This window comes from Triticum aestivum, chromosome 2A, assembly GCF_018294505.1.
Source record: "Triticum aestivum cultivar Chinese Spring chromosome 2A, IWGSC CS RefSeq v2.1, whole genome shotgun sequence".
NCBI classification, from domain to species: Eukaryota; Viridiplantae; Streptophyta; class Magnoliopsida; order Poales; family Poaceae; genus Triticum; species Triticum aestivum.
The window spans coordinates 54,151,384-54,173,222 of NC_057797.1; the positions used below are offsets into that span (position 1 = coordinate 54,151,384).

General features: G+C 45.2%; 3 protein-coding genes across 6 annotated transcripts; all 3 read right to left on the bottom strand.

The window, feature by feature from the left end:
• Window positions 1–10,986: 10,986 nt before the first annotated feature.
• Window positions 10,987–12,748, bottom strand: LOC123184676 (uncharacterized). Its single transcript, XM_044596758.1, has 7 exons — window positions 12,546–12,748; window positions 12,266–12,458; window positions 11,990–12,185; window positions 11,819–11,920; window positions 11,473–11,729; window positions 11,321–11,396; window positions 10,987–11,219 (listed from the first exon to the last, which is right to left on the bottom strand). Exons 1-7 carry the CDS (start codon window positions 12,730–12,732, stop codon window positions 11,118–11,120), a joined length of 1,113 nt encoding a protein of 370 aa, XP_044452693.1. The 5' UTR covers window positions 12,733–12,748; the 3' UTR covers window positions 10,987–11,117.
• Window positions 12,749–13,489: 741 nt separating this feature from the next.
• Window positions 13,490–14,712, bottom strand: LOC123191484 (uncharacterized). Its single transcript, XM_044604200.1, has 3 exons — window positions 13,925–14,712; window positions 13,683–13,838; window positions 13,490–13,603 (listed from the first exon to the last, which is right to left on the bottom strand). The coding sequence occupies exons 1-3, from the start codon at window positions 14,456–14,458 to the stop codon at window positions 13,490–13,492; spliced, it is 804 nt and encodes a 267-aa protein (XP_044460135.1). The 5' UTR covers window positions 14,459–14,712.
• A 2,789-nt stretch (window positions 14,713–17,501) lies between these two features.
• On the bottom strand, window positions 17,502–21,277 carry LOC123187404 (protein FAR-RED ELONGATED HYPOCOTYL 3). 4 transcript variants are annotated; one of them, XM_044599263.1, is made up of 8 exons: window positions 21,135–21,277; window positions 20,788–21,039; window positions 20,444–20,707; window positions 20,239–20,342; window positions 19,652–20,076; window positions 19,108–19,561; window positions 18,739–19,026; window positions 17,502–18,649 (listed from the first exon to the last, which is right to left on the bottom strand). In XM_044599263.1, the coding sequence occupies exons 6-8, from the start codon at window positions 19,204–19,206 to the stop codon at window positions 17,849–17,851; spliced, it is 1,188 nt and encodes a 395-aa protein (XP_044455198.1). In that variant the 5' UTR covers window positions 19,207–19,561; window positions 19,652–20,076; window positions 20,239–20,342; window positions 20,444–20,707; window positions 20,788–21,039; window positions 21,135–21,277; the 3' UTR covers window positions 17,502–17,848. The 4 variants fall into 4 exon arrangements, with proteins under 4 accessions (XP_044455198.1, XP_044455199.1, XP_044455195.1 ...); XM_044599264.1 differs by lacking the exon at window positions 19,652–20,076; XM_044599260.1 differs by having other exon boundaries at window positions 19,652–20,342.
• Window positions 21,278–21,839: the final 562 nt, after the last annotated feature.

Below are 21,839 nucleotides of genomic sequence, written 5' to 3' on the forward strand. Positions count from 1 at the left end.
AAAAATGTCAGGATATGAACAAGAAGGAAAAATAAAAATGTCAAGGACCCATATTTGGATTTCGCACCGGGCCTCTGTTTTCTCAGTTACGGCCCTGTTTGATCGCTATTACCGGATGCATGTGATGAATGGCAAAATAAAATAAAAAAATCCTGAATTTCTTTTTTCTCAAAGCATATTGCTTAGTTTCTACTCCCTCCTTCTGGAAATACTTGTCCTCAAAATGGCTGCATCTAGATTTATTTTAGTTATAGATACATCCATTTTATTCATTTGTAGGACAAGTATTTCCGGACGGAGGGAGTACCTACTTAAATACTTGTCAGTGCTTGTAATCATCGCTAGGTGGTCTACGGATCTGAATGTAATTTTTATTATTTCTAGTGTTCGTTGTACTACCATGATTGAAGATGAATAGGTTAAAAGTTTTTCCCGCAAAAAAAAAACTTGTGTGATGGAATGACATTCATGCATGTCTGAGCAAAAATATAACAAATTTAGCGCTCTCTGAGACTTGCAAAATAGTGCTTTTTGAGCATCAGTCTTTCTCGAGAGCATTTCGAATGTTTTTTCTTCATTAAACTTTTCATGCGGGTGAAACATTCAACGATGTTTGTCACAAAATAAATTCAGATTTTTTTTTCAAAAACATACATTTTACTGTTCATCCAGTGCATATGCTGATATGCACCCGAGAGCAGAATGGTACCTAAGGGCATCTCCAAAGCGGGCCCTCAAATAACCTGCAACCGTCCGGACCAATCGATCCGAACGCACTTTGCCATCCAACGATGTCCCGCATCGGTTCTCGGACCACTCCGGCTGTCCGAAATCCGACAAAACAGAAGCAAGGCAGGGGGCTTTGCAGGAGTCTGGACCCCGCCGCGTAGGACTCCGACACCCCCGGTCCATCCAGAAACAACACCCTGACCCGCGTCTCCATCCTTTCCCCTTTCTCTATGTAAACTTCCTTCCGCTCTGACGTCACGTCACCGTTGTACCACTCGACCAGACCTACACAATGCCACCGCTCCAATCGGTCGCCACACCACTTGCATACGCTGATGTTTGACACCTTTCGTCCGTCCGTCCCTGCAGATGCCATCCGTGAGAGGGGGACCATGCCCGACAAGTGTTCGGTGAAATGGACGTGCTAAAATTTTGAGAATTTTTCTTCCTTCTTTGAAGCAGTGGATTCAGACACATGGAGTACATCTATGAGCACTACATTAAGTTGTCTGACTCCTCCAAAGTGGAGGATTATGCGGATGAAACAGTGATGATGTAGTCGGTCATTGCAAAGGTAGAGCATGCGAAACAACTTGTTGTCAATTTCAAGGGATGAATCAAGGCTCATCGACTGCTGAACCAGAACATGGCACGGGGGCATTTGACGCTTTGGAACAGGGCACGATGGCATTTGACTCTTTGCCCCCGATGCCCTATTCGCAGACAACTTTCGATGGTGCTTTCGAATGCACAAATATGTGTTCAATCGCCTCTACAATGGCGTCTGGAGCTACGATGAGTATTTCATCTTGAAGAAGGATGTCATAGGAAGAATATGATTTGCTGGTTACAAGTACCTCCAGATGTCAGTGAGCACATGCGGAGACGTCATGGTCAGATTTGCTACTATGGTGGTCGAGGTGTTTGGACCTTAGTACTTGTGAGAACCAACTATTACAGACACTGAAAGGCTCATGACACTCTCAGAAGCCGGAGGGTGGTCAGGTATGCTCGGATCTCTTGATTGTATGGACTGGGGATGAAAGAACTGCCCAAAAGTCTCTACAAGGGTGATATAGGGGCCATGTTAAGAATCCCACCATCATTCCAATGTGCTACAACGGTCTCCATTGTTTTCTAGGTTGAATGGAGGTCAAGCGCCTTCGTGCAGCTACAATGTCAATGAGCATGAGTACAATATGGGCTACTATCTAGTTGTTGGTAACTATCCTCCGTGGACAACCTTGGTTAAGACCATCTTTGAGACAGTTGGTTAGAAAAGAGTTCACTTTGCCCATATACAAGAAGGAGCTAGAACGGATGTGGAGAGGACATTTGAGGAGTGCTCCAAACCCGTTTTGTTGTTGTTCATGGATCTGCTAAATAATTGGATCTGGAGACCTTATGGAAGGTGATAACATATTATGTGATCATGCACAACATGATTGATGAGGGTGACACTAGTACAGAACCGGGCAATAGCACCAGTTCGTAAGGCCCTTTAGTGTCGGTTTGATAACCGGAGCTAAAGTGTAGGCACTAAAGCCCCCCCCCCCCTTTTAGTACCGGTTCAGCACGAACCGGTGCTAAAGGGCAACCACGTGGCACGAGTCAGCTTCGGGGGCAGGGAGCCCTTTAGTACCGGTTGGTGTCACCAACCAGTATTAAAAGATTGGGGGGGGGGGGTTGGGTTTATGATTTTTTTTCGTTTAATTTTGTGTTTTCCATTTAATTCTTTTTCATTTGCTGGTATTTTACGGTACTACATATTGTACACGTTATGCATATATATAAATAGAATTTCTAGTAGAACCGATCATTATATATATATATATATATATATATATATATATATATATATATATATATATATGGAAAATCCATCCTACCACCTCGGGGTAGTTACCCCACATGTCTCATATACTACCATGTGGTACTATATATATACTATTTTATTATTTTAAATATGTTCATATACTATATCTAAGATATTTCAAAGCAAGTTACATGAAAAAATTGCATATGAGCCCATAGTTTTTGTTATATTTGCGAAATACGTACATATTTGTACGTAAAAAAAGCATACTCAAAACAAGGTATATACTACCTAAAAATTAGTATATATACTACTTAATCATTATTATATACTACATACTACATGTGAATAATCCCGTGTGGACATGCCATCACGCGCGGGTGATATCCATACCGCACGACGCCGCGAGATTCGCGCAACATCAATACGCGCCGGCTGTATAATCAGTTCACTTATTCATATAGCACCCGGTATTCAGACAATATTTACCGCTGACACATCCCGTGCGTGGCCCACGTCGCGGGGCAGGCATTTAAAACGCTGGCGGGCGTCTAGGACGGCAGCTCCAACGGCTAGCTGCACGACGCGCCCCGCGGCCTTTTAAACTGCCGCGCCCCTTGTAGATACACACCCCGCTCAAGTTTTCACATATCCTCTATGCGTTTCTCCTCTCGGAAGCATGTGTTCATCCAAGTCCGAGCTTAGTTCTGCCCCCCCCTCGTCACACCACTTCTCCACCCAGATGCCACCCCTCCCACTGATCCGCTGCCCGGAGTGCAATGCCGGCAACGTGCTCTGGTTCGTCTCTGGAACGGTAGAGAACCCAGGGAGGCATTTCTACAAGTGCGAACACCATGGAGTAAGTTTTTCCAGATTTTTTGCATACATCTCCCTCCCCCGAAGGTCGTCAACTCAATCCACCCTTGTTTTCCGTTTATTCAGTTTGGTGGGTGCCGTTTTTGGAAGTGGGAGAACAAGTACATACAGTACTTCAGCACTCGGTGGGGGCACCTTCTCTAGCACGCATCTGTGTATCGCCATGTCTCTCTGCTCGAGCAGAACCAAGCATGGTTGAAGAACATCTTCATCTTGGGCGTACTGAACATGGTGCTAATGGCGATATGCTGCATGCACAAGTTATGAAGCAACATGTGGTTATCGAACAAAACTGCAAGTACAAGTTATGAGCGCTAGAGCCCCCACGATTTTTACCCAAGCATTTGTACTGGTTTCAGCCGTTGCAGCATATGTAGTGGAGTCAGCTGTTCCAGCTTTTGTACTTGATGTAGTTGTAGTTCATGCATTCATTTGTATCACGTACGTCCCGTGTATGTACGCCGTTTGAGATGCAAGGAACTGGCAGTGTTTGCGAGCATGTCGTTGATTAAGCCCGCCGAATCGATGGAGAGGATGAAAATGCATTTACACCAAACCCACACACCGCACCCACCACATGCATTGGACCGGCAATAATTCATCACACCGGCAGGGTAATAAATCAATGACATGCATAATGAATGAAGTAGCTGGCCCTGCAGGACGTAACTCCACCCATCAGCCAATCGATGCACGATGCGTGCACCGGGCTCCACACGGCTGGCTTATAAATTCGCCTGGGATCGTCATCCCTTCCACAACACACTCGCTCCCACCAGCAGGCCTCTATCACTAGCAAGTAGCAAAAATCGATTGCTGCCGTCGGCGTCTCCTAGCTGCCGGACCCGGTAAGCAACCGCCATTTGTTTTTCACCATGGTGTTCGATTGTGAACCCGAATCGTCTTGCTAACGCCTCCTCCCCCTTTTCTTTTTGCTTACACAGCACATGGACGAGTTCATGCAGTCACAGGAGACGAGCGACAACATGGTCATGTCGACGCAACCTTTCTCCCACATCAAGGGCCTCTCCAACCAAAGTATGTGCCATGGTAGACTCCCTTGATACATTCAAGAAATCTCTGGTTGAGGAGATGGAGTTTGGAGGCATTTTGCACGTGCCACTTATATCTAGGACGAATTTGAAGTTAAGCATATGGTTGATGTCTAGAGTAGACGAAGTATCTAGGTCCATATATATTCGGCCTGGTCGGCAAATGTCCTTCAGGGCATCCGACGTGCACAAGGTTTTTGGTGTACCATGCGGTCCTTTGCATATACAAAAGCGTTCGCCTTAGACACAACACATGTGCGCGATTTTCTGCATATCAGTCAGCACGGGAAAAATCTTCTCACTGTCGTATAAAAAATCATCTATAGACCGTTAGACAAAGATAGCTCGGATAGGGAGATTAGCTATTTCAAAATGGCTTTTGTCATGTTTGTTGTTGGTTATCTGCTAGCCCCATCACCTAGCCATGATTGCACGAACACATAGTACTGGGGCGCGCTCGCGCAAATAGATCACGTCGCAGAGTTCAACTGGTGCGAGTACCTGTTAGAAGAGCTGATGGCTGCATGCTTAAGGGTGAAGGCATATACCAGGGCAGGACGGGATGTCACGTATCTACATGCCTGCCATTTATTTCTGCAGGTCAGTCTTGCGTTCTTTGTCATCTTCCCAATTGACGCGGCGCGCACGCATTAACACATGTTTTTCTTATGACATAGGTTTTCTACCTAGACAACCTTGATCTTGGATCACTAAACCTCTCGCACAATACATTTCCACGAATATCTGTATTTGACGAAACGCAATACAAGCGTATGTGGGTACAATGCAGCGTGGGGCATTTTAAAGGGACACCAGACTTCTCCGGAGCAATGGTTTATTTTTACCTTGAATGTCGTTTCATTAGTAGCCGTTATAATTATGACCACCATGTTCCAACCTTTTTTTTACGCAGATTCGCTCTGCAGACCACGTCTGCTACGCCAGGAGCGCGTGGGACACCCCTCCGGATCCGGTGCCCTGCAACAACAGCATGTTCCCCGGGCAGCTAGCAAGTTTCAACAACGCCGCGCCTGGCTCCAACCGGCCTCACGGTGCCCCCCTCTTCACAAATGCACAGCCGATATCGTTTAGGCTGCCACATGGCCCACACGGGGTCCCACCCTCGCCAGCGACTCTAGCGCCTGCGTTCATGCGGGCAGCCACGGCCGGTGACTTTTCCATGTACATGAAGGCAAATTATCCAAAGCTGGTAAGCCGATGATGTCCTAAACATCCTTATTCATCAGTAGTAAATGATATATGTACAACACTCTCACATGAAAAAAACAGGCCACCTCGAAGATCGGGATGCTGATGAAGAAGCATAACGCCACCACATTTAGGCTCGCTAACAGTCTCAAGACAGATCTGTTTGCCGAGAACACCGCTTTTCTGAACGCACTCGTTAGCGAGCTTGGCGAGGGCTGCATATGTTGCAGCCTACGTACTCTGCCATGCATCATTAACAATCCACCAAATCCCGACTCTCCATGCTGCACCAACATTTACAGGCGCAAATTGGATATGGCCGACTCTGATGGTATGTCCATATTTTTTCATGCCGTTAGACACATATTTCCACCGGAGTAACGGCTACAAATCTTCGCAGGAGAAAGCTCGTCTGGGAAAATGCACACCTCGTCAGGTTCGTCGGCGCCAAAAAAAATGAAGGCAGCACTCGTGCATGGTACGTTAACATGTTTTCCCATCCGCAAATCTTGCATACATTTTTTGGCGCAGGACGTTACCATGTGTTTTCCATCAGCAAATCTTGCATACATTTTTGGGGTCACATCATAAATGTTGGACCTTATTGTGAATGCTTTTTCCATAGACCAGGACACCACCAGCGGGGATCGTGCAGGTTTTCTCACGCCAGTACCATCCAAGAGCCTGGTTATCGCCCAATCTCCAGCAGACGAACAGAAAGGATGGTGGGATGGGCTTGCAGGTTTAATTATGATGCTGGACAGCGAGGCCACACACACCGTCGGGACAATGGTTTTTGGTCAGGCATCTCGTGACTTCCCGCCCAAGCAAGAAGCCATGCATGCAGCGTATGCCACGCCACACTGGATTGACGGCCGAGATCGTCCAACTGTGTTGGTGTCCGTGTGGAAAGCGGCCGACTTGTTTTTAAAAACGGTCTCGCCGGAAGAGCTTGAAAGGTACATGCATGCATCACACCCCCGAGTGGCTCATACACGCTTGTTGCCCAATGTTCATCTAGCTAACACTTTTCATCACAGCGCAATTATAACTCATGCCACCCCAAGGTTCATCTCGATCACCCCGACACCACTGCTTACACAGATTGTCAAGTCAGACCATCTCGACCACGAGTTATGCGCGTTGATTTTCCGTCGCCAAGACCAAATCGATGGCGCGATCCTTTACCCTAATAATGCACCTAGATGGCATAAATTTATGGAGCCAGATTTTTTGGTGAGTTTTTTTGTACAGAAACATGCTTGCATTCCCTCCAATTTCTTCTCACACGTTGTATTTTTTTCGCGCATCCTCGGACTACTGCACTAGCTGGAGAAGAAACATGGACTCTGCTATCCGTATGCGCGCATCTTGTAGGGCCCCAAGTGTCATTCAACGTAGCCGAGTGCACCATTGTGAGGAACAAAACGACCGCATGCGTTCGCTCTGTCTTCGGTCCCACACTCGAACACGTGTCTCATGATTTGATTTTCCTGTAGTTCCACGTGCCGACAGTTTTCGATTTTGGATAGTGCTTGTATGCTTGGGACATGCAGAAGAAGATCATCAACATTTTCGATCCATCGTATGGAAGTTGCACCACACAACGGCGCAAGGATCTGCTAGGAGCCGTCACTAACAAGCTGCACATTGCCTTATTCACCCTAATTTACAAGCTGTTCAGCAACTGGAAAGTTGACTACATCAGGTGGGACAAAGTGTTCCACGTCACCTCACCGACCACAGTGCGCCAGTAAGTTATATGTCGATCTCGCATGGATTAGTTGTTTAACCTCTGTACCGCTCCCTCCCCCCTTAACAACACGTTTGTTCAGGACTGACACAGGCGTGTGGATCATTCGTGTTGCCAAACACTTTGATGGGAGGAATGTCATGGCGGACATGTCGGAGGTAATCAAGTTTACACTTTTTTGCACTTACACGTGGTCACCATTGCACATGCATTAAGTAGCCCGTTTGTCACACAGGGCGCCATCATCGCGGAGCGGCAGGAGATTCTCGCAGAGCTTGTTCAAATGAAAGAGAACGTCGCATCCCTCCCGATGAACATCAATGACATAGTTAATGCATGGGCAATCGAGTAGTGCCGGCCAGTCGGAACTAGTTGTTGTACTGTTAAAAATAATGCGGATGTACGCTTGGGAGTGCGGCACCGTCACATGATGTATCCAGTTTAATCTTAGTCAAAGTCACGCAGATTCAGTCAGCCGCCCATGTTCTGACCACACCGCGGCGCCATCACGCTATCCCCGTGCCGACCAGCGAGCTAGGCACGCAAAGAACAGGGTAGCAGATCGCCTCTGTATTTCAGACACTGTAGACGAATCCGCGTGCACGATCTGTGATGTTTCAACGAAGTTGACTTTTCATAGTGAACGGACCCCACAGTGCATGAACAGTTTTACGAATGATTTTGACCAGTTTTCCAAACTATCATTGTTGGAAAGCAAAATTCCATGGTATACCTATCTGGAGCCTTGTATCGAGATATGCATTCTAACCATTTTTATTCCGACGCTCAGTGATGGGTGGAAGTACCACACACTAGAATGGCCGAGCTATATGTTGTAAATGGTACTTTTATTCACCAAACATGACATAAAAACTGTTAATGGGGGGAACGCATCGGATTTTAATTTTTTTGGATTCATGCAAAGGATAATGGAATTTTTTTATCTATATTATGAAAAGGAGGAACTGTTTGAAACAAATGATTTCAATTCAACTAGTTAAATAAGCCACCATTTGTAGTACACACACATCAGAACGAACACAAAATCTTCACACGTTTCAACCATTTTTGAACTCCTTGGGTTTTTCATAAAATCAAAAAAGTGATAATGCTCCCGTGCCATTCATCAAATTAAAGGAAGCACTATCGGAAAAAGGTAGTTATAGGAATGTGTTTGCCAAATCTGTAGATCAACTTCGTCGATTGTTTATACATTCAATATATCGGTGGAACGAGTGGATGATGGTTGCTGAAAAAGGAGAATCGGTTAACTTATTGTTGGAAGAGAAGACATCAACACAAAATATACCCCTACTGTTCCAAATCATGTTGTCCTCCGCTTTCGAAAAAACAAAAAACATGAGAGTTTTCTTTCCCATTTGCACGGGTTGATCTAAATCAACATAAACCGGTGAGTTAAACACCCCCCTCACTCCACCGCAACGCATTGACAGTGTAGAATATTATCGGAAGATAAGATATCGATCATTCAAAATATTATCCACCCCAACCCAGTACACTACGAAATCAATGATAGTAGCTAAATATTTTATCGTAACTTTAAAGTATTACCAGTCAGGGGGGAATGATAAAAGGTTTTTCGTCTCTTTTCGACAACGATTTACACTCGTTTGACAAAAACCAGGAGAAATATGAACTAGCAAAAAAATCTTCACACGTTTCAACCATTTCCAAACTCCTTGGTTTTTGCGCAAAAAAAAGTGATAATGCTTCAGTGCCATTCATCAAATTAAAGGAAGCACTATCGAAAAAGGTAGTTATAGGAATGTGTTTACCAAGTTGGTAGATCAACTTCGTCGATTGTTTATATATTCAATATATCGATGGAAGGAGTGGATGATGGTTGTTGAAATAGGAGAATCGGTTAACTTATTGTTGTAAGAGAAGACATCAACACAAAATTTGCCCACACTGCTCCAAATCATGTTGTCCTCCGCTTTCGAAAAAACTAAAAACATGGGAATTTTTTTTTCATTTGCACGGGTTGAACTAATTGAACTTGAAAAGACGAGTTAAACACCCCACTCACTCCCCCACAATGCCTTGCCAGTGTAGAGTATTATCGGAAGAGAAGATATCATTCAAAACGTTTACCCATCCTAACCCAATACACTATGAAATCAATGATATTAGCTAAATATTTATTTATAACTTTTAAATTATTACCATCCGGGGGGGATGATAAAAGGTTTTTCGTCCTTTTTCAACAATGATTTACACTCGTTTGACAAAAACCAGGAGAATTATAAACTAGCAATAAACTACAATCGTTTCAACCGTATTTTACACCGAAAATAACCATGGAGAAAACAAACACAAAATCTTCACATAGTGGTAGATCAACTTCGTCGAATGTTTATATATTCAATATATCGGTGGAACGAGTGGATGATGGTTCTTGAAAAAGGAGAATCTGTTAACTTATTATCTTACGAGGAGACATCAACACAAAATATACCCCTCCTGGACCAAATCATGTCCCCCTCCTCTTTCAAAACAACGAAGTCCTTGGTTTTCTCGCAAAATCAGAAAAGCGATAATGCTTCCGTGGGGGAATGATAAAATGTTTTTCTTCTCTTTTCGACAGCGATTTACACTCGTTTGACAAAAACCAAGAGAAATATGAACTAGCAAAAAAATCTTCACACATTTCAACCATTTTTGAACTCCTTGTTTTTTGTGCAAAATAAAAAAAGTGATAATTCTTCCATGCCATTCATCAAATTAAAGGAAGCACTATCGAAATAGGTAGTTATATCGATGGCAAGCGGATGATGGTTGTTGAAATAGGAGAGTCAGTTAACTTACTGTTGTAACGGATGATGGTTGTTGAAATAGGAGAGTCGGTTAAATCATATTGTCCTCCGCTTTTCATTTGCATGGGTCGGACTAATTGAACTAAAAAAGACGAGTTAAACACCCCACTCGCTCCCCCACAATGCCTTGCCAGTGTAGAGTATTACCGTAAGAGAAAATATCATTCAAAACATTATCCATCCTAACCGAATACACTACGAAATCAATGATATTAGCTAAATATCGAATATATAAATTTAAATTATCCCCACCTAGGTGGACTGATGGAAGTTTTTTCGTCTCTTTTCGAGAATGATTTACACTCTTTGACAAAAAACAGGAAAAAAATGAGCTACCAAAAAAATACACTTGTTCCAACCGTATTTTTACACCGAAAATAGCCATCGAGAAAACAAACACAAAATCTTCACACGTTTCAATCATTTTTTAACCCCGCGGGGGAATGATAAAATGTTTTTCTTCTCTTTCGACAGCGATTTACACTTGTTTGACAAGAACCAAGACCCCTATCCGAAGTTTTCGGTTTTTGCACAAACTCAGAAAAATGATAACACTCGCATGCCATTCATCAAATTAAAGAAAGCTGGTAGTGATATGAAGTGGATGCTGGTTATTAAAAATGAGAAATGGTTGTTTTCAACAACATAATAAGGAAAAAAACGTAAAAGAGGAAGCATATTTGCACACACACAAACTGGTAATACCGGCCCGATTGTTTTCAACATGACCAAGATCCACCAGACGATAGTTTTAATTATACAAATACTAGTGCGAGACGTCAAATATTGGTCAAGCGATTAAACTATGAATTATGAAAATTATCGGACGAGAAACCCTCTATCCATCACACGTCAGGGTCCACCACGTCCTGTGGAGGCAGCGCTCTTTTTCCGAGCAGGATGAGAACCATTCTCATGAGTTGCTGTCTGAACGGTGTTAGCTGGTCCTGCACGAAGAAAAATACAGCAAAACAGACATCTATCAGGTCCCAACATACCAAATAACAATATGTGCGCAATAACATAGAGTATGGTCCAGTTTACCGACCTGCCAGATCTCTTTCTGCATGTATTCACCATCAAACCACCACATGCAGTGAATGTTGTAGAAGGTGGAGTCATTGCTGCCACAAGATAGCGATCCAGTTAGAACTGCAAGCAAATCGATGGACCACTCAAAAACTTCCAACGCAATTTTACCTTGAGGACGGCTCGTGCATCATGCGGTGCGCTTTTCTTGTGAATTCATCCTCTCTAACATGCCACCCATCGAAAAACGTCTCTATGCACTTGCACAGTGCGAACAGGAGCCTGTCGATGCATCCTGTATGCTTCCTTTCGAGCTCAACAATATTGTAGTGCGCCCTCTTAGGATCCATCACGTGGACAATTTTCTTCATCATGTCGAAGATGTACAACACGTGGTAGCCGCTCCCACCCTTCATAGGGACCAGTATCTAGCGAAACACAAGCATGGCAGGTGATGTCAAATTCCTATACTTATATTGGAATGAGAAGCCCAAAGCAAGTTATAACAAGAATTTACCAGACGGCATGTCTTCACATTGTAACGCACGCGCTCTCCAACAAACAGTTTTTTTATGTAAGGACCAGTCAAGAAATCGTACCCTTCCTCCATGACTTTGGCCTGAAATTATACAACAAACTTCAGCCACCCACATTTGCATTATGATTGCCCTTGTCATGGAAAGCTTACCACAAAGTACGGCGGCAAAGGGTGACGGAAACGGCTCCTGTCAGAGCTTTTGTGCCACCTTCCATCATGCTCAACCATAACCATGTTTACAACCTCAAAACCCTTGTCATCAAGCCCCCCCGGCTGATAAAAGTATGCATAGAACTCGCTCCCGGACATTACGATGTGGGGCGGCCCAGCGAGATCAAACCATGTACTGAAAAAAACGCGAGAAGCGTTAGTAAACTTTTGAGGTAGCAGAAAAATCCGAACTAGTAATCTCTCGCGCCACGCTACCTGTCTAAAACATCACGTGAGCACTGAGTCATGTTTTCCCATCCTTTGTTGGCGACTGCTGGTGAAACAAACTCGTAAGTGAAGCCAGGTATGCTGAATGGAGATCTCCCGTGATGCATGCATGGCACGGAGCTGCTGCTAGAGTTGTCAGCTCCAAAACTTGACAACAGATTCAATTCTATAGGAGGGGCGCCTACGACAATGGGAGCAACATTTGATTAGATCAGGAAATCAGGTTGCAAAAATGGGAGCTGTTTATTCTGCAAGCTAAAGAACTTACGTTTCCCCTCGTAAATAATTATCTCACCCCCCTCGTCAAAGTCTCTTTCTTTTCTCTTCCCCAGGTGCACAAACCCCATGTTTTCATCAGGCCGTGGCACATTAGCTAGGCCACCATTTAGATAAAATTGTCCAAAAGACCCCATGGACATACGAATTGGCACGCTTGGCAATACTGGATTGGCCATCTCGTCTACCTCAGCCTCCCCGGGCAGCATTAAGGATGAAACTGGACAGAAAGGAATTGATTTGGTCAAATTCAACCACCACTAGCATTCTCACTGTCGAATTTTGCATTTATTCTAGTACTCACCACTATCAGTATGCTGCAGGGGCTCGCGATTGGGGACCGGGGGATGCACTGGTTCAGGACGAATGGCAACTGAAAGGCGTACAGATGTTCAGCGAGCAGCAATAAATTCTTCACATATATCAGACCACAAAAGGAAATCATACCAGGACGGAGCACACCAGCTGCAGGAATGGATTGGCCAGGATTTAATGCTTCGTTTCGGCTCGTCCCTTCTCCAGTCCCGCTGTAGGCACCTGCATATTTATGATGCAATGATTTATTTTTACCATATAAAGCCAGACAAAATGGATAGGACCATTTATGCACTAACAGTTATATACCTGTTTGAGCCGCCACAGCAATGAGTTGCTGTTTTAGGTCGTTTCCAAAGTCTCCCAGGCCCAGCTCATCAACGTACTTAATTAAAGCTTCCATGTGCCTCCTCGTCACTACCCTCTCATTTTCCATGTGCATTTCAATCTCCTTGCGCATGTTGTTGTTCACAAAACAAATGGCCCCGCTGTTAAGCTCAGATAGCCTCTGGGAAAACTTCTTGTTGCGCTCTGTACTAGCCAGCGAGTGTTCATGCAGTGACCTGTTTATAAAAGCTTTAGCTTAAAACAAGTTCATTCAGCGGTCAGCGCCAAATGAAATCATGGTAAACCAAGTACTAACTTGTACACAGGAGGATTATGATTCACCTCTGCGATTTTGCGCCTGACATGTGTCGTGTCCCACGGGAGGTTTTGAGTTGGCACCACCCTAGCCTGTTTCACTTCTCCAATCAGTTCACGCGAGAGGTTTCATAAAACAAAGTTAAGAAAAATGATGGCAGACGTCTCTCACCTTCATCACACCGTACTGCTTAGGAACAGTGCCTGGGATGGTGTTGCCAAGTATAAGTCTGCCGAGGTTGCCAGCTGTGAAGAACCTTATTCTTGGACGCACGGACAGATCGGGATTGACAAACGTAGAGCAGTCAACAGAGTCAAAGTGGAGCGCCTACGCGAAAACAAAGCACGCTCATCAACTCGTTATAGCCTAACAAAAAACTAACAGCCCTGATGGCGCTGCCAAATCCTACTCACCTGCAACACTAATACGCATCCGTACACGTGGGGCGTCCTCCTTTCTCTTAAAAGCTTCTTGCATCTTGTTGCCGTGCGGAGTAGTTCACTGTCTATGTATTTCCCCCAGTTGACCTTATGCAGGTTCGAGGGGTCCATGCATATCTCATACGCTTCCCCTGGGATTGTTGTTCTTTTGTCCCTAGGACTGAAACAAGTGGAAATGCAAAGCATGGAAAAACCAATCTGGGTTCGGACTCTGTCTTCCTCGGAAAAGGGGTTTTGGCATGGTTTCTTGAGAGCCCACCGCAGGTCAGCGGGCGTCAGATACAGAGGGAGATCTTCTAAATCTAGCATTCCCCTAATCTTCTTGATTTGGTCTGACGTGGGTGCAGCATATGTGTTTTCTATGTCGATCTCTCCCCCGATAGGCGTGCCTAAGATGTTGTGAATGTCAATCACGTTAAAAGTGACGTAGACGCCTTCTTCTATCTTAAGGGCAGAGCACTCGGCACCGGTGTTCAGTAACAAGTTCCAGGAGAACTCACGGTCCATGTGCGTGAAGTTGTCTACGTCAGCATCCCCCCGAGCCCAATATCCACTACGGCCGCTCTCTGGTCGGCCATAAACTGAACTACTACTTCATAAACATCTTTTGGAGCGAAACAACTATCGACATGGATCTTGGCCCCCTTGGATTTCTTCCTAGACTCGTATGCCCTCAACCATGATTTAGTCCTATGCGGGTATCTTTTTGCATACGCATCTAGATCGTCGGACATCTAGCAAACGAAATAACAGATGAGAAACAAGCAAGGACACACGCACAATAGGGGAGAAGAAGAAGAGAGCAAGAAAAAACATATCAGTAAGCAACCAAAGGCAGAGCAACGATTAAGTGGAGGGAACTGAAAGAATGTTCACCCCGTCGTCGGTCGCCGCTCCCACCGGCAGGCAGTGTTCCAGCTCGGCACTGCCAGTCCGAGAGGAAGTAGAGAGCTTGCTCTTGCACTGGCTGAAGCTCTCCTTCTGCCGAGCTAGCTTGCCGGGGACGCTTTTCTTATGCAAGTGATGCAGCGAGCAAGGACGATGAAGTAATGGCTGACTAAACAGGCCTCTGCCTAGCCGTCAACTCGAGCAGCCACGGCGGCAAAGCGTCATGATGGCCCCTGTACACAACGGCAGTGGATTCAAAGTAGCTCCCTCTCCGCTGTCCATCCCCTCGCGAGCAGCGTACGACCCAGCCATGCCGTTACATAGTGCCGAAAGCGAGGGCCACTGCTACCGCGGGCACACGTGACCCATCCTCGCCGGCTCTCATTTAGCCCGTCCCTGGCATTAAACGTTTTTCAGGCTGCTAGTCGGTGAAAAAAATTATGAACCCGGGCTTTAACTCGCTCTTATTACAGTAGTATCATTAAGAAGCAGCGGGTGTCTTCATGAGGCGAGACCCATCAGAGCAACCAGCGGTAGCAACGTAGCACAAGCAACTAGTCATGGCTCGGGCGAGCTGCGTATACGTCTGTCCACAATGTACCACATCGCATTTTGAAAATAATGGTGGAATTGTTCCCATGCCCCGGCCACATCACACACGTTGAGTCGCCCTGATCATACCATGATCGCCCCCATTAAGGATAAAAAAAATGAAACGAGATCAAGACGCATGGGGCGCTACGAAGTTGATGTTATTTTTTCTTTGTGGTATTTTGCGTGGCGAATTTGGATTCGAATTCTTTTTACACACCTTTTTATCTCTTTGGATGATAATAATACTAAGGAAAAATTTTTTCGACCATGCGACTTGATGATTGTATCACCTCGATATATCTATTCAATGAAATTCTTTTATCTGAAAAACCGGGGACTTGTTGCAAGGAAGAGTTGCATATCTTCTATCGATAATTCTCCATTCTCCCAGATTGTTTTATTGTCTTCGGTTAATTATTTACACTTATTTCAAAAAATCATTGTTCCTACCTTATCAACCTCGGTTCCCTCCACTAACTATGAAAAAGTAGACAGCACGGCCCTGCTCAATGACGGGGCCACTGCCCACGACAGTTCTCAGGACGGTAGTTGCGTTTCGGTATAGTCTGGTTGTAGAAGTGATTTCTTCTATGAAAAACACTTCGAAAGCAATTAGAAGAAGGATCATGTTCACGACGAGTAGTTTTATCTATTCCGATGATAGTTCTCAAACAAGGGAATTTTTTCAATCGTGCAGCTTGTATCTAGAAAGGGTTTCATTTTTTCGGTGATAATTCTGCTTTATCTGCCATCACTAAATGCCAAGGCATTGTGGGTATAGTACGCTAGGGACATTTTTCCCCTCTTCCGTTAATTGCTTACACCTCGATTTATCTATTCAATGAAAAGTCCTTTATCTGATAAAGTGGGACTTGCATCTCTTCCGTCCATAATTCTCCATTCTCCCACATCTCTAAACGGCAAGGCATTGTGGGGATAGTCGGTTTGGAAATATGTTTTATTGTCTTCCATCAATTTTTTACACTTATTCCAAAAAATCGTTGTTCGGTGGTATAGCTTGATTGTGAAAGTGACTGCTTTTAATTGAATAACATTCTAAGCAATTGGAAAAAAGTCCGCGCCAAGGCTAGCGGTTGCAAATTTCATTTTTAGAAAAAAACACAATAAAATATATGTGTACACAATCAGCGACTGACGATAGTTGGGCTTTTTTTTCAACCGTTCAATTTTTTACAATCATGCCACGATAAAAAAATGTGTACACAATTTTTTGCACTCCTACGATAAAAATGACACGATGATAGTGTTCAGTCATTTTATAACACCGAGTTTATAAAACCCATTCAAGAACATCACACGCACAACCCTGCACGACACAACTTTTTTATTAGATGCTGGGTGGATACATCGGAACACGCAGGCAAACTTCTGAAACGGGGTGGGGGTGAGTACATCCCCAGACAGGATGCTACTGGGCCTTACAAGTATTTGGGCCTCTTGCACGCAAGACTGTCAACCTCGTCGTCGTCCTCCCATGAGGCCCATGCCCGCTTGTACAGCACAGCGGTGAAGAGTCGGTCGACAGATGGTTCAGGTTCTATCTCTTCCACTGGATCGAGGCAAGCGACTGGATCGTTCTCGCCAAATCCTTCGACCAAATCATACGGTTCCTCTGTGGAGGCCGGGCAGGATGCCAATTCTGTCTCATCCTTTCTTTCAATCTCCCTTGGCTGTACCCAAAAAAACAGCATGCAACTGTAGTGAGTCATCGTAACTGCAGGTGTTCTGGCAGAAAGAATACTGGTCAAACCATCAGCAAATGTATAGTCGTATCGTGTGCTTACATTCGTTTTGCCACAATCTCCGCCCTGTATTGCAATCTGCCCATCGGTACTCCCAGATCAAAGCTCACGCTGCATGCATGTAGCAACAAAGAATGTGAGATGCAGAGGAAGAGATGGGGGTTGCGGGGACAGAAGGTAGACGAACTTGTGGTGTCTCCGGGCAAATGATACTGCTCTCCCTCTCGCTCGAGTACGCAGAGCTAGAGCTCGACATGACTGTCGAGCGTGTGATGCCACCAGGATGAGCTTTGGAAGGCTTTATAGACAGGGGGATAGCGCGCGGCAAGGGGCAGATTTTGAAATTCGAAAGTCCTTCCCCCACACACGGCTTGTTTGCATCAATGCATTCATAAATGCCTGGAGCAAGGCTGCAAGTTATGAATTCCTAGTTACATTTCGAAGCAGGTGTTTTCATCACGTACATGTGCATCTAGATACGTTCAGACAGCTGGATACACATTTTCATCGTTCAAACACGTTTGATAGATTATATAAAACGCAAGTACGTATGTTCAGACAGCACGACACATGTGCATCTAGATACGTTCAGACAGCACGCCCATACCTAAGCAAATGTTACACGGGGGAATTAGCGTACGAAATTCACCGTCTAATGTGAAGGAGGGACACCGGGCATCATCGAGACGAGAGGCTTGCTGCAAGTCGTCCTTCGGTGCCCTGGAACCCCGCATTTGCCGCATGTGGCCACCTTCCTTTCCTTTTTGGGGATATCACCTCGATCAGGGCAAGTGCTGGCTTTGTGACCTTTGCCCCTGCAGATGGAACAGAACCTAGATCTCTTGGCGCTGTCTTTCTCATAAGGAGCTTTATCACGGCTAGTGGTTGACCGGCCTCGTTTGTTTTTTCTTTCCGAGGCAAGCAGTTCTTGTTCAACATTGGGCATCAGGCTGGAGGCGACTTCAGAGAAATGTGAATTGTACCCATGACCATTTGGGCATGATGCTTCTGAGGCCTGGCTAATTGGAGGATGCACAGACACCGAAGCGGCATCGCGTGATTTAGTTCGATTGCCTTCCACACTTCTTACGGAGAAAGATGTCTTGCCGTTGACAAACTTTGAGTTTGGACCGCCAAGAACTACATTGTTGGATACCTGTTGCTCAACGACGCCAAGGCCGTCGTTGAACGTGCACACCTCGGCGCCTCTTGTTCTAAGTTCAACCAGGCCTGTCATCATAAACTCAAAAGCTGCCGGGTTCCTGTCCCCCATATTTGCAACCTCCAGGGCAGTGATGTACAAAGCAGAATGCCTGAAAGTGGGCGCATCCGGCGGACCCATGTCTTGTTGATAGTGCTTCAGATGCGCTGGCAGGTTGTCTCTGCCGTGTATGCTCCACCTTTTCAGTATATGCCTCGAAGGCATCTGCTTCAGGCGTAGTAGAACCATCACCTGCTCATCATGAAGACAATTGTGAAGTAGTCCAAAATAAAGCACCTATCAATGTATATTGATCATAAAAATGGTCGCGCGAAACTAACCTGTAGCGAGTGACAGCAAACCATGCCCATGTGCTCAAACAGACCGCAAATGCACAAGACATAACCAAGGTTATCAGACACGTTGACCTCAAACCGGCACTTGAACCACTTCTCACGGAGCTCGGCTTTCCGGTGTGTCACTATGTATTTCTGCTTCTCTATGATTTCTTCGACATCATACATTCTAGATTCATACATTATGCCACCAAAAATCTCAAACATCTTCCTGGTATATATCTTGCTTGCGTGTACTTCAAGAGAGGTGTTCACCTTCAGCACAGCATGACTCTGTTTGGAAAAAATAGATATCATTTTTCACAGCGATTCTGAGTAAGCAATTGTTCATGGCATACAAGAAGAAATTCTCACCAGTCTAGTACGTTTCTCCTGGAATCCTTCCTCCTGTTCTCGGTCGAACTGGAGCTTGTTGTATTGCTTGACAAATAGATTCATTGAGCATGACGACATACTGCTTCAGCATATGGTTTGCACTCTCACTCCTGCCAGTGCTGGTTTGGCGAGCACAGAATTTCCCGGCAAAGTAAGGTTTTGCCCTACTTCTGCCTAGTCTCGTAGATCTGCACGAGATATGGATTTGTTTTTAGTGAATATTTGTCAAGCAATGCTGCCCAGCCGTCCTCGAATTCATCAATAGTCAGCATCTCATGCACAAGCTTGTGGAATTCAGCCCTGAAATCTGACTTCTTGGTGTAATGAGCACCCAGGTTTTCTTTGGCCTTCTTCAGCACGTGCCATTTGCACCAGCGATGCGTGGATTCAGGATACACCTCCTCGATTGCCTTTTCCATGGCTCTAGCTTGATCTGTGAAGGAAACATGCAAAAGTCATGCACCCGGTTGGTTGTACTAAAGACGATATAAACACAAAAGCGCTCCAGAGACGCCCCCATTACCTGTTAGAATTGTAATTGGTTTTTTACCACCCATCATCTTCACGAACTCGTCAAAAATCCATTTGAATGTATCCTCGGTCTCGTCTCACATCAAAACCCCCGCATAAAGCACACTCTAAAAATGATTATTCACCCCCACAAATAGACCAAATGGCATATCATACAGGTTTGTTTTGTATGTCGTGTCGAAGGTGATAACGTCACCGAAGTGATGGTACTGTGTTTTGCTACGCCCGTTCGTCCACATAAGGGTCCGTATCCTACTCTCATCATCTACCTGAACGTTGTATGTGAACTCACTGTCTTGTGCTTTCATTTCTGAAAAAATAGCCATTGTCTTTCGCACATCGTCATCAGCTTGCTCCCCGCTAAGCTTCCCACACAGAGTCCTTAAACATCTCTTGGTGAATGGCACATTCTCAACTCTACCAAAAAATGTTGCGATTATACTATAAACCTTGCTCAGATTTACATTGTTCTGTCTTAGTTGAGAAACAAGCTCACGTGTGTATTTGTCAATATGCCTATGCGATGGGAAATGCAACTTCTCAGCACAAGTGTTCAGCATGGGGTGGTTGTGTTTGGACCTGAATTCGTTGATGTACCAGCCTTCGTCGTCCGTTTGGAGAAGCCTTATCATGGCTTGGCATTGACACCGTGTAGACTTCGAATTTGCTTCTTTTGGTTTGCCCTGCAAGAAAATAACCAACCAAAATGCATTTAGATATGCAACAAACAGCATGGTAACAGACGACACATTAGACAGTGAACACTTGTTTGTAGGACTCATACCGAGCAGCAGAAGACGAACTACTACATGTATTTGTCCCTTTTACATTTGTCCTGCTCTTTGCATAGCGAACACCAAATCCACTCTCCCAAGAATACAGGTTGTAGAATTCATAGGCCTCATTTATCGAGTCAAATGATAGCCCAACGGACGGAGTCACAACAGAATCTGAATCCCTATCTGCAAACCCAGTTAGAGCTTTTTCCAGCGCGGTGACCCTGTCTGCACTTGTTGGTCTTTCGTCTGGCATGACATCCCGCCGTTTCCTGAACCACGGACGCAGGCAATCAAATCAGGCCAGCCGGCCGGTATGAGCTAAAACAGAGAAGCAAGAAACAGGGATTACCTGCTAACCCATCCAACCTTGTCATCCAGGGCTACATACACATTCTCCGCCCTGCTGGCCTTATTCTCTTCTGAATCGCTGACGTCTGGGCGCAGAACAGCTTCAAGGAATCAGCCGCTGGGATCATCTTCGGCGACCTCACGAACTGCACCCAGGGATCCAGGATGCCTTGCAAACCGCGGCGAATCTGGTGAGACTGCCGGGCCGCTACATCCATTGGATGCACCAGATCCAGAACCGGGGAATGTGAAGCTAGGGGATTGAGAGGAAAAGAGGCACTGTGTAAGCATGAACTCCATGCTGAAAAAGAAAGAACACAATAGATGGATTGGTGCAGACATACTGACCTGATCTCCGTCCCCGCGGACTCCATCTCCACACCTTGACGCCGACGCACGAGTGGGGGGAGCTAGATGTGCTGCGAGTTCACCGGACGACCCGTCCAGAAGCACGACCAGCGGACACCCAGGGAAACTAATTACCAGGTCGAGGAGCTATCTTGTCCGTGTATTCATACAATACATAAATGCGACGTGGGCCAGATCACAGAACGTATAAAGAGATGTATTATCAGATTTATGGATCGAGCAGCCCCGTATTGCCAGAGGGCCTATTAAAGTTAAGAATCGCAAAGCGCGCATGGACGGGCTGGATATCGGCAGCGCGTGGCCGCATGTCCCAAAAATCCGCGTCGATACTACACGTACATACTCTCGGTTTCGTCAGATACTACATAAAACATACAAAATGCAAGTGATGGTAACTACCACTACTTGTAGGAAACATTTGTCCTATATAGGGAAAATCCATCCTTGCCTTCGGAGCCAGTGGCATTAGCCTAATTGGAGGCTTCGGAGCACGATAACAATTGGAAGTGGTTCATGAGGGCGGTAGCGGGTAATAGTATTCTCCTTAATTTGGGATCTATGACTTGGTCGAGCAAAAATCCCGCTATTTCCTCTTGAATTGCTTGTATGCGCTCCGTTGGTAGGAGCTGCTCCCACACCTCTTTGAACTGTTAAGAAGGAGATCAATATGCATGTGTATTAGTT

Excerpts from the sequence above, each read along its gene's own strand:
- LOC123184676 (XM_044596758.1), bottom strand. The coding sequence starts at position 12,732 with ATGGCCAATCCAGTATTGCCAAGCGTGCCAATTCGTATGTCCATGGGG. Across the intron at positions 11,921-11,989 it reads CTTTGCCGCCGTACTTTGTG|GCCAAAGTCATGGAGGAAGG; the intron begins GTAAGCTTTCCA and ends GTATAATTTCAG. Across the intron at positions 11,730-11,818 it reads ATGTGAAGACATGCCGTCTG|ATACTGGTCCCTATGAAGGG; the intron begins GTAAATTCTTGT and ends GTGTTTCGCTAG.
- LOC123187404 (XM_044599264.1), bottom strand. The coding sequence starts at position 19,206 with ATGTCGTCATGCTCAATGAATCTATTTGTCAAGCAATACAACAAGCTC. Across the intron at positions 19,027-19,107 it reads AGGAGAAACGTACTAGACTG|AGTCATGCTGTGCTGAAGGT; the intron begins GTGAGAATTTCT and ends TTTTCCAAACAG. Across the intron at positions 18,650-18,738 it reads TTTGCTGTCACTCGCTACAG|GTGATGGTTCTACTACGCCT; the intron begins GTTAGTTTCGCG and ends CATGATGAGCAG.
- LOC123191484 (XM_044604200.1), bottom strand. The coding sequence starts at position 14,458 with ATGGACCGTGAGTTCTCCTGGAACTTGTTACTGAACACCGGTGCCGAG. Across the intron at positions 13,839-13,924 it reads GATGCGTATTAGTGTTGCAG|GCGCTCCACTTTGACTCTGT; the intron begins GTGAGTAGGATT and ends GTTTTCGCGTAG. Across the intron at positions 13,604-13,682 it reads AGCAGTACGGTGTGATGAAG|GCTAGGGTGGTGCCAACTCA; the intron begins GTGAGAGACGTC and ends GAAGTGAAACAG.